Source organism: Dermochelys coriacea, chromosome 4 (assembly GCF_009764565.3).
Source record: "Dermochelys coriacea isolate rDerCor1 chromosome 4, rDerCor1.pri.v4, whole genome shotgun sequence".
NCBI lineage: Eukaryota > Metazoa > Chordata > Testudines > Dermochelyidae > Dermochelys > Dermochelys coriacea.
Window position 1 is genome coordinate 14,913,955 of NC_050071.1, and position 16,254 is coordinate 14,930,208.

The window sequence follows — 16,254 nt, forward strand, 5'->3', positions numbered from 1 at the left end:
CTTTTGTATAGGGAAATCATGCCTCATCAATGTATTAGAATTCTCTGAGGGGAGGTCAAAAAGCATTTGGAGAAGGGTGATCCAGGAGATCTAGTGTACTTAGGCTTTCAGAAAGCCTTTGACAAGGGCCTTCACCAATGCTCTTAAGTAAACTAAACAGTCATGGGATAAGAGGGAAGGTCCTCTCATAGATCAGTAACTGGTTAAACGACAGGAAACAAAAGGTAGGAATAAATGATCAGTTTTCAGAATGGAGAGACAAACCACAGTGTCCCCAGAAATCTGTAGTGGGACCAGTGCTGTTCAATATATTCATAAATTATCTGGAAAAAGGGGTAAACAGTGAGGTGGCAAAGTTTGCAGAGGAAACAAAATTACTTGAGATTGCAGGCAGTTTTGGACTTAACTAAGTTACAAGGCTCACGAAACTGGGTGACTGGGAAACAAAATGGCAGATGAAAATCAATGTTGATAAACGTGAAGTGATGCATATTGGAAACCATAATCCTTAACTACAGATAGAAAATGATGCGGTCTAAATTAGCTGCTATCACCCAAACATCTTGGAGTCATCATGGATACTTCTCTGAAAATATCTGCTCAGTGTACAGCAGCAGCCAAAAACGCTAACAGAATGTTAGGAACCATTAGGAAAGGGACAAATAATAAGACAGTAAATATCATAATGGCAGCATACAATAATCCATGGTACACCCACGCCTTGAATACTGCATGTAGTTCTGGTCGCCCCATCTCATAAAAGATACATTAGAAATAGAAAAGGTACAGAGAAAGGATATGATAGAGATCTATAAAGTCATGAATAATGTGGAGAAAGTGAATAAGGAAACGTTATTTACCCTTTCACAGAACACAAGAATCAGGGATCACCTAATGAAATTAGTAGGCAACAGATTAAAAACAAACATAAGGAAGTACTTTATACAACACACAGTCAACCTGCAGAACTCATTGACATGGGATGTTGTGAAGGCCTGAAGTACAGCTGGGTTCAAAGTTCATGGCAGATAGGTCCATCAATGGCTATTAGCCAAGATGGTCAGGGACAACTCCATGCTCTGGGTGTCCCAAAGCCTGTGACCGCCAGATGCCAGGATGGACAACAGGGATGCATTACTTGATAATTGTCCTATTCTGTTTATTCCCTTTGAAGTATTTGGCATTTGCCACTGTTGGAAGACAGGGAACTCTGCTAGATGGACCATTGTTTTGACCCAGTAGGGCCATTCTTATGTTCTCATGTAGAATTGTCCATGTCACCCGCTGACCCAAACGCCATGAGCTAGCAGGGCTCCTACCTCAAGTCAGATAGATGGAGTCTGAGTGTGATGGGAGTGAGAGGAGGGGACTCTGCCCTGCAGGTACCTCTGTACCTGCTCACTGAGGAGGCTGCAGGAAGACAGGCCTGTGTGTGTGGCAGGGAGAGCCCACCACACACCTTTATTTCCCATCTCTCCCTACGATAGAGCTGCCTCCTGAATTCCACCAACCAACCATGTGCTGCAGCAAGCCTGGCTTTCACCCTGTCCCAAGTGTGCCTGCCATTCGTTTCATACAGTCTGCCCCTGTTCTAATATTGCGGAACACATTCAAAAGGACAGCCTGATCATTTTTTACCAAACCCTACATCATCTTAGCCTTCAGTCCAGGCTCCTCTAACTAACCCCCTCCCATGCCACACTGTCTCTGGGCACTGATAAACCTATTGTACCCTGAAACAGCCTCACTGCTTTTCTCCAGCCTTTGCAAACCAAGTCATTCCACGATGATGAGCTGACCCAGACTCAACCCCACCTGTGCAGCTAGCACTGCTCACAGTGTGATTTCCTCCATGGTTCTCCAGTTTCCTGTGCTGAATGCAGAATAGATGCCAAGCAGAGAGCAGCGCTATGCCTGGCTCCTTATTGCACATGGGCCCACTCAGTCCCAAAGGCAGCGGCAGGAGCACCAGTGTGCCAATTTCTCACAGCCTACCAGGTTTAGACATAGCGGCCCAGGTCCTGTGGTGCAGACTGTGTGTGCCAAGCTGTCAGTGCAAAGCAGCCCTCATGTCAGCAGAGGAAGATCCTGCTGTGGCATAGCAGCACCCAATGTCACCCTCGTCCTCCTTGCAGCTGGCACAGGGAGCTTGGCCTGGGGGAAAAGGGAGGGATCCCCTATGGGCATATCAACCCCTTGGGACTACTGGAAGCTGGCACAAGTTAGAACAGCCTTTAAGTTGCTCTAGCTTGTGCGGAGGAGCATCCTGGATCAGGGGAGTGCAACAAGAGGGGTTTAAGGTCACCTTTGCTTATCCTCTCCTGGCTCCTTAGCTGCAATTGAGCATTTGGGTCAGTGAATTTACCGTGAAAAACAAACCAGATGCTTATAAGGCTTAGACGGAAAGTAGAAGCAGCTATAAACATTTTATATATCTCTCCCTTTAGCATGTTGACTGGCGGGTTTTTAGCTCATTTGTGCGACAAGAGGAAAGAGGAGTTGACTAAGCCCATCTTGGTTCTGTGATGACTTTTCACTCACCTGTCAATTTCCTATTTTAAAGCACAGCTGCAGCAACCTTAACAGGTGGATCCCTCTATCCTGTGGCAGCCCTGGAACAACTGCAGCACCACCTGGTAGGTGACATTGAGGGGAAGCCACTCTGTAGAAAACTCCAAAAGAAACATTAAGTCCAAAGCCAGGTAGACACAAAATCAGATTCCCTACCCAAATGTAAGTTAGCAGGAGCTAACACAGGGAGGGGAAGGGAAAGAGGCTGGACAAAGGAAAGGATAAGATGATGTTGTGGTCAGATGGGAAGTCAGGACACACATGGAGGTGTATGAAGCGATGACTGATAACCAGTTGGTTTGCAGGGTGTTCCCTGCTGGAGGCTATGCCCTGTAGCTTGTTCTTTAGAATTCACAACTGACACTTCCACTCAGACCTGCCAGGGCGGGTAAAGAGGGCAATTGCCCAGGGGCCCAGGTGATTTAAAAGGGCCCAGCAGCCGGGAGCCCCGGGCCCTTTTAAAAGCACCGGGGTGGTACTGGCGGTGGCGAAGGCAGCCGGGTGGGCACATGGCTGTGCCAGAAGAGCACGCCCAGCAGTGCAGCTGGCAGCAGCTCACAGGGCACCAGCCAGCGTGGGCACAGCACCGCCCCAATGTCCGGTGTGTGTGCACCAGCCGCCGCACGTGGTCCAGCACCATGCCCGTGTGGCGACACCATGCCGGGCCAGCAGCAGTGTGGTGCCCGGTTCCATCCCGCCCTGCATGAACCAAACCTCAGCCCTCCCTTTCCAGGGAGTCCATTGACAGTTCCGCCCTGGGGCCCAGAATTGCTGTCAGTGGGCCTGCTTCCATTGTCCCAGAACTATTTTCACAAAGGATGTATTTTAAAATAAACCAGGATTATGCTTCACAGTGAACTGTGAACTCTTCCATCTTTAGAGCTAAGCACACCGGTAATCTCACATAACATCCATAATCAGTCTATTAACCTTGCTGCAGGCTAGCTCTGGAATTCCTTTAACTTCAATAGCATCCTTTGCAGAGCTAGCTGTCGGATGTAACCCTTGAGGATTAGCCATTCCCCTCTTGGGTATGCTGGGTATTTAGCCTACTGCAGGAAGCACCTGTTATCTGTGCACTTTCTGGCTGTTTCTCCCTTCTGTCCAAAATGTGCTAACCAATTCTAAGTACTATTATAAGCATCAGCTAAAGAGCACTTTATAACTCCCAAGCCTGAGGCAAAAGACAAAATGAGGAAATTCAATTTAATTTCTACCCTTACCAATCTAAGTTTAGAGTAGTTTTATGTTCTCATTCTTCACACAGAATTTGAGGCCCATGGTATGTTGAAACAGTTAATCCTCACACCCATCAGAGGCAGGTACAGCAAGCATTATTCCCCCTTTTACAGCTGGGAGCCACTAATATCCCCCAGAATTTTTCTTATTAGACTTACCAAGTTTGTTCTAAGACTTGAGTTGTGCTCTAATGAAGATGCAACCAACGAACGATCAGTAGGGCCAGGATTTCACCCATACCTATTGCAGTATTGGAGCGCATGAAATGAAACAAAGCCCATGTACAAGAAAATTTGCTTTGCCTTTATCTAGGTGACACTACACAGTGTTCAATTCCTCCTGGGATCCCAAAGAGGGAAGGCAGCACTAGCTTGAGGACTAATAAAACTCCCTCCAAAGCTGTCTGCATTGGGACAATTGGCTAAAGCACCCTTTGCACTGCTGTTTCATCTGCTGGGCATCTGTTGTGGTTTAAAATGCCAAACAAGAGGCAGTGAGCAATTGAATGAGCCCGAAAAGGCCCATCCCATTTCAATCCTACTGATAAACAATCATGAGAAATGCAGGTCTGTTGAGAGAGTTCTTTCGAGAACAACTTTCTACAGGGCTTTTCTAAATCATATCAAAAAGTGTTAGACATAGCTTCCTTAGCAAGGCTTTATCTGGATACATACAGGGGAGGAACAGAGAGAAATACCCACCGACTAAATACCACCATGCCTACATTCACTTAATATAAAGGCAATCGCTCCTAGATGCCCCACTACCTCCTGAGTTCCTAAATCACTTCGGTTAAGCTTTTAAAAAAAAAAGTCTAAGACCCATTTTTAGAAGTGATTTAGAAAGCTTTCACGTAAATCACGGATATATTTTCCTACACACAATTGCCTCTTAATCCTAGAAATTTATCATGGGTAAAATTTTCCAAACATGACTTATTACCAAAAGTCTCAATGAAAGCCGTCTTCCTCTCCTCCTTCTGACCCGGGTCGGAATTGGAGAGCTGACCTAGGTCGGAATCGGAGAGCTGACCCGGGTCAAAGAGGAGTGTTGGGATTTATGCTGCTGGTGGGAAACACACTATCAGAGGCTCGTTCACCTGCACATCTACCAATGTGATATATGCCATCATGTGCCAGCAATGCCCCTCTGCCATGTACATTGGTCAAACTGGACAGTCTCTACGTAAAAGAATAAATGGACACAAATCAGACATCAAGAATTATAACATTCAAAAAACCAGTTGGAGAACACTTCAATCTCTCTGGTCACTCGATTACAGACCTAAAAGTGGCAATTCTTCAACAAAAAAAACTTCAAAAACAGACTCCAATGAGAGACTGCTGAATTGGAATTAATTTGCAAACTGGATACAATTAACTTAGGCTTGAATAGAGACTGGGAGTGGATGGGTCATTACACAAAGTAAAACTATTTCCCCACCGCCCCCGCCACCCCTCACTGTTCCTCAGACATTCTTGTCAACTGCTGGAAATGGCCCATCTTGATTATCACTACAAAATGTTTTCTCCCCCTCCCCCTCCCACTCTCTTGCTGGTAATAGCTCATCTTAAGTGATCACTCTCCTTACAGTGTGTATGGTAACACCCATTGTTTCATGTTCTCTTTGTACATAAATCTCCCCACTATATTTTCCACTGAATGCATCCGATGAAGTGAGCTGTAGCTCACGAAAGCTTATGCTCAAATAAATTTGTTAGTCTCTAAGGTGCCACAAGTACTCCTTTTCTTTTTGTGAATACAGACCAACACGGCTGCTACTCTGAAACTTGGTGCTTTGCACCTCTGAAGATGAAGGGGATCTGGGGGCTCCCTGAGAGACGAGAAGGACAATTTAAGAAAACAAGCACTCAAGCAATTAATTACAGCATGACAGTGCAAAATTCATTGGTCCCAATGAAGGAAAATCAGTGTATAAACAGAGTGCCTTGCCATGAAACATTGGGTTTGTCCTGCCAAGCCTTCCCTGGAGCATCATGTCGCGACTGACAGAACTTGGCTCCTACCTACTCTCTCTCTCTCTCTGTGTGTGTGAGAAAATACATATGCTAATTGTTGTATTTCCAATAAATGCAGCATATTGCCTTCACCCCTGAAAAAGATCCCGTGTGTTTCTTATAAGCATAACACAAAGTCTGATACCACATGAGCCATCAAGTTGAGAAACAAATGCTTGATATCCTTGGAAAGTTGTGACTCTAATCCTAGCAGGTTGTGAGACGTCAGACCTTAAATAAAAAAAAAAAGTCACCATCTAAAATTAAAAGTTACATTGACACTTTAAATAGTACAGTTTGCTCTCCTGGTGCTCCTTAGTCACCACATTAATAGCTAATCTCTCAAACAGGCAGGATATCACAAGGTGACTACTGGGTCAAAAATGAAGCAGGAAAAGCCCAGCAGCAATCAAAATAACGCATTTATAAGAAGTCTGCTATCTAGTTACAGGCCAAGGCCGGAAAGTTAAAGCACTGGACTGGGACTCCAGGCTCCCTGTGACATCTGGGAAAAGCCACTTATGCCCTGCGCCGCCGTTCACCTAGTTGTTGAAATGGGGACCATACTGCCCTCCACAGCTTGCAGTCTAAGTAGAAGAAACACTCCATCTCCATGTGCATGTACCCCCAGTCCACGTACCACTGACCTCAATTCAGGCCTTGAGGATCTACAATAATACAAATAGTCAAAATGCTTGTGCTGGTGGGTGCTACTGCTTCTAGACACTGTAAACTTTCACAAGCACTGAACCTGTATTGGTGATCTTAAAAAATGTTGCCACTGCTTGCTTAGTGGCATCACTGTTGACGACGATAAGCCACCCTTCCCTCTAGCACTGAACAGGCACTATAGAACCGTAAAAGATACTTCAGACTCCTCTAGCGTCTGATGTACACATGCTGAACTGAAGCAGTGTACTGGATTGGTACTCTTCACCGTGGAAAGGGGAGGGACACACTTCACCTTTTAGCACCAAGAAACAGGATTGCTTGACAGAAGGAAGATAAACTGAAGACTTCCACTTGGGAGTGAGCCGCTGTGGCCTACCAAGCGTGGTAGAGTGCTTAAAAAAAAGAGCACCTTTGCAGATCTACTGCACGTGTGCATCACAGTAATATCTGCTTGTGTCACTTTGTAACACTCACATGTGTTAGTTTAGTATTTTACCCTGTCAGCACTACACAGCCAAACCATCTACAAAGGGACCGAGCCGGATGGTCATCCTCTGTGTTTCCACAGAAATATCTAGTAAATCCCAATTCCAGGGCTAATCATTCACACCCACAGATACTCAACAACTTGCATCCGTAAAGGTTAACCATTAAAGGTTCTGCAAAAACTGGATGTGGCTTTTGTATTAAAGCCTGATTATTAAATGCTAGACATTCACATAATTACACCTCTTACCTTTCATTGAGCATATAACAGTCCTGATCCAAAACCCACTGAATTCAATGGAGAAACTCTCATGGGCTTGAACAGGTTTTGGATCAGACTCAGACTCTCCTACCCACCCACAGTGTGACCAGAAGCAGCCACTTAATTGTAAACACCAAGATGAACAATTTGATGCAAAGCAGAAAGCAGCATCAGTAAGGGCCATGTGCCAACATCCAGCTCCTCACTTCCCAACTACTTTTGTGATATATACAACAATGCTCAAGAGTAGAAACAAAGACATGACAGAAAATGCAGTTGCAAAATGGCCGTTTATTGCCTACAGAGGGAAATAAAAGTACACAGGTGCAAAGAAACAAACAAGCAGATATTTAGCCCTATACACATCATGTGCGATCAGTACCCAATCCGTGTAATGGGAAAAAACAAAGGATTTTGTCATCTGATCTGACAATAATAGTTCAAGGTTTTCAGCACCTCCCTTCTGAGCTGCCATAAGATTAAAAAGGCAAGACTGCTTAGTACTGTTACTGTCTTCATTTTGTATTGTTCACATTTTATTTGGTAAAAGTAAAACCTCTATCTCTTGCATGTACACGTTGTACAGTATATATTGCGCAAAATACCTCAACTGAGCTGTGTAAGAGTTCCCACCTCATTGACTGGTAAATTAACAACAAAACAAAGAGCTGGTGATTACTGTCCGACAGTCTCATGATAAAAAGTAGAATTATGAATGACGTGGATTGGTTCAGTGAAGTCAGTTGAAGCTACAATTGCATGGCACTTTGTTTCTTTTAAAGAAAAACTATTTAAAATAAAAGATCATTTGCATTTTTAAAAATTACTTAAATTTGGAGAGAAAGAACTGATTGTTTTGGAGGAAGGCCAATAGTTTTGCAATTATTTTGTGGGAAAAGTTGAATAAGCTTTTTTGCTCAGGTCTAAAATAGACTGCTTTGCTTTTCAACCATTAGATGAAGATGTTTATAAACCCTCATGGAGTTTCTATAAGACACCTGAACTGTATATGAAACAAGGTTTTCAGAATTTAAAGGTTAGAGGAGAATATTTTTCTTATGAAAATGTAATTGGCAGGATTCACAGTAAAGCAAATCCTCCTACAGATTCCCTCAGTTGGCACTTATTTACGATTATATGGTTAAGCAGGTTATATTTGAGGCAAGAGCTCATTTAACCTATGGCTCTATGTATTACCAGAAAGGAGAAAAGCCAGAATCCAGTGGTGCATTTTCTGAAAACTTTTCCAGAATCCAAGAATTTGTTGCATTAGGACAACTGTACAGAATATCAAAAGTGCACCCACCCCCCCAGCCCGGCACTCCTAGAAGCTGGTGTTTAAGAAATTTGCAGTTCAAGCAGACTGTGAGCCTGAGCCGGTTCCCATTGCAGTCAAGGCGACACTCAAATAAGACCTCAACAGGAGCAGGATTGGCACTTAATTCATGTTTCCTATGTACAATAATGCAGCTGTTCAAATGCAGAGCTGAGTCAGGAATCGGGAAAAGTTTGCTTAGTTCGAATTTTCATGAAATGGGAAAACTATATTTTAACAGATTTGTACAGAAAAATTATAGCGCAGTTTCATATTACCCAGACGCAGTTGATGTACCTAGGAGCATTATACTCCCATTGTCTAGTTTAAAAAAAAAAAAAAAAAAAAAAAAAAAAAAAAAAAAAAAAGTAAAGCCTGAGCTCCTATCACCACTGATCCAGTCAAACGTATGGGTTTAGTGAATTACAGGCAAAGTTTGATAACATGGTGCACACAACTCTTTAATTGCTTGGAAAAACCATACTACACAATAATTAACAATGGAAAACAAAGCCAAAATAATATTAACAATGTCACTTGTAAAGAGAGCCACCATGATTTTTTGCTTTAAAACAAAAACAAATACAGAGACAAATAAGAACTTGGTAAATGTCTTACTCTTGGAAACAGTTTAACAAAAGGATGAGACCAAGTAATACCAGAATCACTCCACCTCTCACTACTAAAACAGTGAAGGACTTTGCAAGCTAAACACACTGTACTATGCTGAAAAGAGTCATATCACTTGGCATGTTTTGCCATCAAAATTGTTTAAATACATTATATTAAAATACAACTGTATTTCCCCAACTTCACTTATTTTAGAATCTACATCAAGAACAGGTGTCCCTGAAGTATTCTATCTTCCAACCATACCAATCCAGCCAAGTTTACTCTGTTTATCATGTTTTAAGATTACCTAAGATGTTAGTCACTTTTCTAATCGCTTTCAAAGACAACCTCCTCAACTCTACTTTATCATTTTTTCTCCCGGTGATTTTGAAAGTAAATAAAGTCTGGTAAATATCAGTACAAAATGTCTTCACTACTACACAAGGTAAGATGCACCAGTTTAGAGTTCAGCATTTTAATTTCCCCCCCAATCAGTTTCAACAGTGCTTGGGGTATATATGTAAAACTCATTTTAAAGTGTTTATAAACTTATGAAAATTATTTCTCTGCTGACACTTGGCATATAGACTCAAGAAATGTTTTTGGTTTTTTAAAGCTGTTAATGTATAAAACGTTTTACTGATTTTTTTTAAATGGTATTCTTGCAAAATATTTACAAATCTAACATGAAATGACTTTCACATTATGAATTTAGCAGGCCCAGACCTTAACAGTGCACTTTTTGCTGTTGCCAGCGTTCAGCTAATTTATTCAGCTATTTTTAATAATCTCTTTAATGTCCCCCCTCAGGTACTAGCAAATTGAGTCATCTGTTCAACATCTGTACAAGTAGTGGTGATTAAAGCTTCCCTATGTCGCTCTGCCAAGACATCTCAATGCTGTTCTGGACAGACCACCTCTACAGGAAAGAGGAAGTTGCATGTGTTCAACCAATGATATTTCAGACTGTCAATCCAGATGTTAAAATTTTTTTTTAGCAAGGGTGGTGGTTTTATAACCTGGACAATTGTGGTGAAATCCTTCCCCTACTGAAGTCAGTATCAAAACTCCCATTGTCTTCAGTGGGGCCAGCACTTCTCCCTTGGTGTCACTTCTCCTCCTAGCAGGCAACTCATTTGATGAATATTGTGTAAAAGCAATCACATCTGAAATGGTAAACAGCTCGCTATCCCATTACCAATCTCAAACTATGCTGTCCGGCTCCATGTTTTTAAAAGGACTGATTTTAGCTTAATGGCTTCCTACTGCAGACTGATAAAACAGATCAAGTACTTGATGGACCATTCAGGTTCCTAAGTGTATATTTACATAATACTGTACAGTCTATTGAGTCATTCACACAATTCTAGGAGAGTTTTCTATTGTATTAAAACTTCAGTGGATCAAATCACAAAAAGAATACAGAAAGCACTGAAGCTCATAAGAGTAAGGCAATTTAAACTTTAACACAAGCGGGACACGTCAATTTCCTCACTTAGTCATGCTTAGACATCTCATAACAGTGAGACATACTCCAAGTACGTAGGTTTCAATTTGTCATCTCCCAATATAGAAGATGAAGTGCATTCCAGAAAGTAATCTTAAAGTGTAACATTTGCTTGTTTTTGTGAAGTTAGATCTTTGTAAATAAAGAAGAATATCTACATGGCAGAACAGAATAACTGATACTAAATTAACCATGTAAATATGTACAATACTCAAGCCATTAAAAAAACATTTCTTATTTGAAGATTAATGACTACTACAACTTCCTTTTTAAATGGATATGAATTTGAGACTATATCAAACTAATCCTTTGTGATATTTAAATAGCAATCTAATCAATATTGTTTGATAATTAGTATTAAAAAAACCTCTTCCACTCCTAAATCTTGTATGCCAAGTAACTTGCCAAACCAAGTTTTGATGCCGAAAGCCAAGAATTATAATAGAAATGTTGTCACTTCAGTTGCTGGGTTTAAATCTGATCTTTGATATTAACTGCCCACACCTTCCTCTTCTCAGTTTAACAGATTATGGAAAGAGTATTACTAATACACTAGTGATTTAGAAATCTTTGAATAGATGTAAATGCCCAAAGTTACCCACCATATTTTCCTCGTATATTTTGTGCTACTAAAACAGAGTAACCTTGAATTTAAACCAACTTTTATAGCTGGTCTCCTCTCTATACTCCACATCTGAGATCCCCTCACCAAACTTAATCATTGTGGAATCAAGTGATATGAGCCTTTAATATCATCTTTTAATTTACTCCCTTGTGATTTAGGTCAAAGTCTTCAGAAATAGGTGCTGAAAGTTAAGCTCCTAAAATCATGTTCAGACACCACAATGTAACTGGCCTGGATTTTCAGAAATTGTGAAGTAAATGGGAACTGCAGGTGCTCAGCACCTTGGAAAAACAGGCCACTGTAATTCAGGCATCTGGTCATGACCCTGGACAGAGGAGCCTAACTCAAAAGCACCCAGGATGGGAGATTTTCCAGACTCTCTCAGCACTGGCCTGACTCTGTCCCCATTGAAGTCAATGGTGAAACCCTGGGAACAGAGTTCGGCCAACCCTGGGGTAGGTACTTCTGAAGATTTTAAGGGACTGAAGATTTTGGCTACGGTTTATAAACATAGGATAACAAGGAGTAGTCGGAACCAACAAGAAAAAGGGTTTTATATTTCTGCCGACTAGAAACAAGAGTGGCTTCAAACACATAGTAAGCTTACTGCTAAAATGAAGTATTTTCTTGATGAATGCTAGTAACAGAAAGAAAGAAAAAAAAGCTTTGAACAAGGCAAATGGGAAGAAAAGCTGGTCTCAGAACCCATTGTGCCATACCTGACTTCAATGTGTGGTACACAAAATGTTCACACTCCTTACATCAAAATAATGAAACAAAAATATTCAGCTACATTGTACAAAATTTTTTTATATACACACAAAACCTCATATCTAACAGATTTACCATATCGAATTTTAAAAAGTTGCCTGTAGAATGGTGTTCGGTTTTTTCCTCTGCTTCCTTTAGGCAGTGCTGTTGCTTAAAAATTGACACCAGGCACAATATTTTTAAAACAAAACCAACTAAGCAAGGAGCAGTACGTGAATTTAAACTTTTTTTCCCTGTGACCAGTCCTGAGGATGCTGCAGTGTTCCCAATGTTTAAAACTATGAGACAAGCATCAGTGATGGAGAGAGAATAATTGTGTGTTTTGTTGTCCATTTATCTATAGTGAAATTAGTGATACCACTTTCCCAGATTCCTCTCCCCTGCCTGCTCCCCCTCCCAAAACAAATACACACATACACACCTTATAGGTACTGAGTTTTCAGTTTTCACAATCAGAAGAACCACAACTGCAGAAAATCTAGACTTTGTATGTGTAGGTTTTTGACTTAAAGCCATGAGTTTCCACTCTAGACACATAGGGTAATGTATGTCGACTTCTGGATAATGCACACCCATGTTTTTTTTTTATCTAAAGGTGGCATTAATCTTAAATTTATCATTGACAGAGTTCCCGATTTTCTGCATTTTAAACAAAAACACTAAGGACAGCAGCATTTCTGATCACCTGAAATGGAAGCTCAATACAGATACTGCCCCTTCTGTTTAAAAAAAAAAAAAAAAAAAAAAAAAAAAAAAAAAAAAAAGGGGGGGGGCCAAAAAAAGGAAATACAGCGGGAGTGTGGGGAGGAAGGAGAGAACCACACACATGAAATTTGCGTAAACATGCTCAGGTGTGTGGGCCAACAAAAACAAACAATACCCATTTCAACATAAAAGCTTTTGTGCAATGTCAATTACATTTTTTTTAAAAAATTACAGGATAATGGATACTTTGAAGAATGCATTTTGAAGCAGAGAAAACCCAATTAAACACCTTCCTGCAACAGAGTGCCTCAAATTAATTACGAATCAGAAGAAAATAAAACTTAAGCTGTTTCTGTTGCCCAATTTTTTTATTTTCCCCCAACACTACAAAAGGTTGTGTTGCTTTTTTTAAATTGATTTATAAACAGGCTCCTCTGCAGTTCATATACAATCATAGGTGAACTTGAAATTCCATTTTATACAAACATCTCAAAAATATTGGGAGTGAAGTATGGTAGAAAATATTGCTCACATTGCTAGTTAACATGCGTGTATGAAAGGAGGAAAATGGTTTGTTAGTGCATATCTCCAGAGCAGAGAACCCATCCCTCCAAAAGAAAAACAAAAAAAACAATACAGTAGCTGATTACTAAAAGGTAATGTCCACAAAATTAAGTTTTTCATGCTATTCTACTTTCCAGTACTATACGCTACTTACTTTTTCAATTTATATGCATGTCTAGGTCTTGAACACTTGAGGTATATAAAAAGAGATACCTGCACCTAAAGGGAAATCTTTAAAAGGGCTTTTTTTTTTTTGATTGGTTGGTTGGGTTTTCTTGTGCTGCACAAAATTTTTTATTTATATTAAATTTCACTCAACTACAATAACTTCCAATTTTATATTGGATGATGGGTGATGCCTCCATTTCAAGGCACTTTTTTGAAAGGGAGTTGTGGTTTCATTGAACCAACTGCTGTATCCCATCCCACCCCCAAACAAATACAGGGAACATTTTCTACTAGAGCCTAATTTTCTATGAATACAATAACGAAGGAAATGTACAATTAAAGAATGGTGGAACAGGCTATAGTATTAATTTTGCAAGGCAGAAGATTGCTTCTTAGTATTTAAAACTAATTTAACAATTTAAATGTGACCCTTTTTAAATCTATGAATGAGACATAAATATAGGCTATTTATCTGTTTAAAAATTTCATTCACATAAATGGAAAAATTCTTTTTTATTAAAAATATCACATTTTGAGACTAGAAACAGTAAAGTGCATGAAAAGTTTAAAATATAAATTCAAGAAAATCTTATAGCAGCAAAAAAGCAGAATAAAGAAAAACTTAAAAACACAGACACAACCTTTTCCTATTACGGTGCCATATATATATATTTTAAACATTAAGCAGCCAACCAATTTCTTTCAGAAAATTGCATTATGTTTACTGCCTCTTGAGGCACAACGTTTTGAACTGGCCCCCTAGAGTGTAAAAAGAAATATTTCCAACACAGCTAAAGAGCGTTAACCGTTGGGAATGAACCAGCAGCTTTTTAATTCAACCTTGAAGGAAAACAGAAACAAAGTATTAAAAGCATACGATGGCTATTTGGCAACTAGGGTCAGGAAAAATAATCCAAGGAATGATTATGGCTACCACTTTCTCCCCCACACAAAAAAGCACCTAGAGAGCTATTTAACCTTCACTTTGGAGATAGAAGTAAGATCATTTCCAGAGGGTTTTTTTCCCTGTACCCTTAGCTTAACCAGTACCTCCAATCCAAAGTTTATCACTTTTGCAATTTAACATTAGAAACAGGAAAGCTACAGATTGAGTTGGAACGTATTTGCTCTTCCAGAACTCACCAATAAGAAACTTGCAGCTGATTTTTTAAGTGCAAGTTCTTAATTTTAGGTTTCTAAATCTTGTTCCCATCACGGATTGTCAAAGTAGGGAGAGTTCTCTGTTAGACCTCACAAAACAGGCCATCAGTTTAAATTCCTGAATTTCCTAACCAAAAAGAGCTCCAAGAACGTTACCACCATATTGTCTGCCAACCACAAATTCTATGTGACATTAAATGCTCAGGTCCAAATTCTCTGATGGCATAATTCCATTGTAGTCAATGGAGTTGCACCAGGAGATAATTTAGCCTTTCAATAAGTATGAGTAGCCCGTTTTTGGTTTTCCAGTATTAGCTAGATGGGGGGGGAGGAAATATACTGTTAATAATTTACAGTTAAATATTAAGTGCTTTGCTAACGTGCAAAATTAATATTGGATGCAGAACCCAGATCTCCATTTTGAGTTCAGTAAAATAGTATTTCTAATTATTCTCCCTTACAACTGAAACAGATTGAAGTGTTGTATTTATCAGTTTGTTTTTGTTTTTGTTTTTTTTTAAAAAGGAGGAGGATTTGTTGTGCTGTGATTTGGAGGAAAGCATTAATTTTAAATAGATTATGATGCAAGTTTTGAATCGGATTTGCCCATTTTATAAACACAGCTTTCTAATGAAACAGTAAGCTTACCAGTTTAAAAATTAAATTAAAATCCTGGAAAGGGAATAATACTTTGGTTCCAGCCCTAGTGCCAAATTATACCAACATGCACCAAAATGTGCAAAATCTCATATCAAAACACACAATGAAAGGAGCTTGAAGAAGCAGCTTAAGGTAGGCCATACTTCACTCCTACATACTTTGATTTACAACTGTACAGGTCCATAACAACAGGTCCCAGCCCTCAAAGGGGCAGGGCTCCACTACCTCCTGTTAGGTAAGTGTACACCGTTGACAAGAGGCAGGAGCGGAGGATGGAGTTCGAGCTGTGTTAACAGTGAGAAGTGGTCTGAAGGGATGTGAGGGTGTGGACACCCAGTGATGTTGTTCTCAACCAGCCACTGAGGATCTAAAGGCCCCAGGACACCAAGCACGTTCATATGAGTGTTGGAATAGAAAATGTAGTCAATCACACCCTAAAGGGAGAGAGAAACATTCTGTTAAAACGAGGACAGGTCACAAGTGATAGTTCAACGCTTTTCTAAGATATATTTGGCACAGTTTTACACACTTGCTAGCTCCCTCTCCTTGATGTTAAGAGCATGTTTTTTCAATTCACAGGATGTGCAAGGTGGCCAAATTAGTGCTGTCTTTCTAAATATCTTTACTTTATTTTAACTGTGCATTATCAGTCAATGAACATATTTTACATTTAATTTACTAAATATATTATCTGTGCATAATTTTAGTATTTAAATAGTTCCTCACTGGACATGAACAGACAAATTTCCCTTTTTGTAGCTGCTACTGTTTGGCTGGAGACAGTTTTCTGAAGGCTGCATTAACAGGGCGGCTGCTCACTTGGCTACATTTTCATGACTGTAACTTTGCAAAGTTATCAATAAGATGAAGTAACTCAATGTGAAGCTTTTTACATGCGTTTAGAATTTCCAGAATATT

General features: G+C 40.1%; 1 protein-coding gene across 2 annotated transcripts in view; it reads right to left on the reverse strand.

Moving 5' to 3' along the window:
• Positions 1-13,648: 13,648 nt before the first annotated feature.
• The window catches only part of CNOT6L (CCR4-NOT transcription complex subunit 6 like), a 65,267-nt gene continuing 62,661 nt past the window's right edge, over positions 13,649-16,254 (reverse strand). For both annotated transcript variants that reach the window (XM_038400013.2, XM_043513043.1), the window contains exon 12: positions 13,649-15,770. In XM_038400013.2, coding sequence (XP_038255941.1) covers positions 15,558-15,770 — 213 coding nt within the window. In that variant the 3' untranslated portion in view covers positions 13,649-15,557. The remainder of the gene's footprint in view (positions 15,771-16,254) is intronic.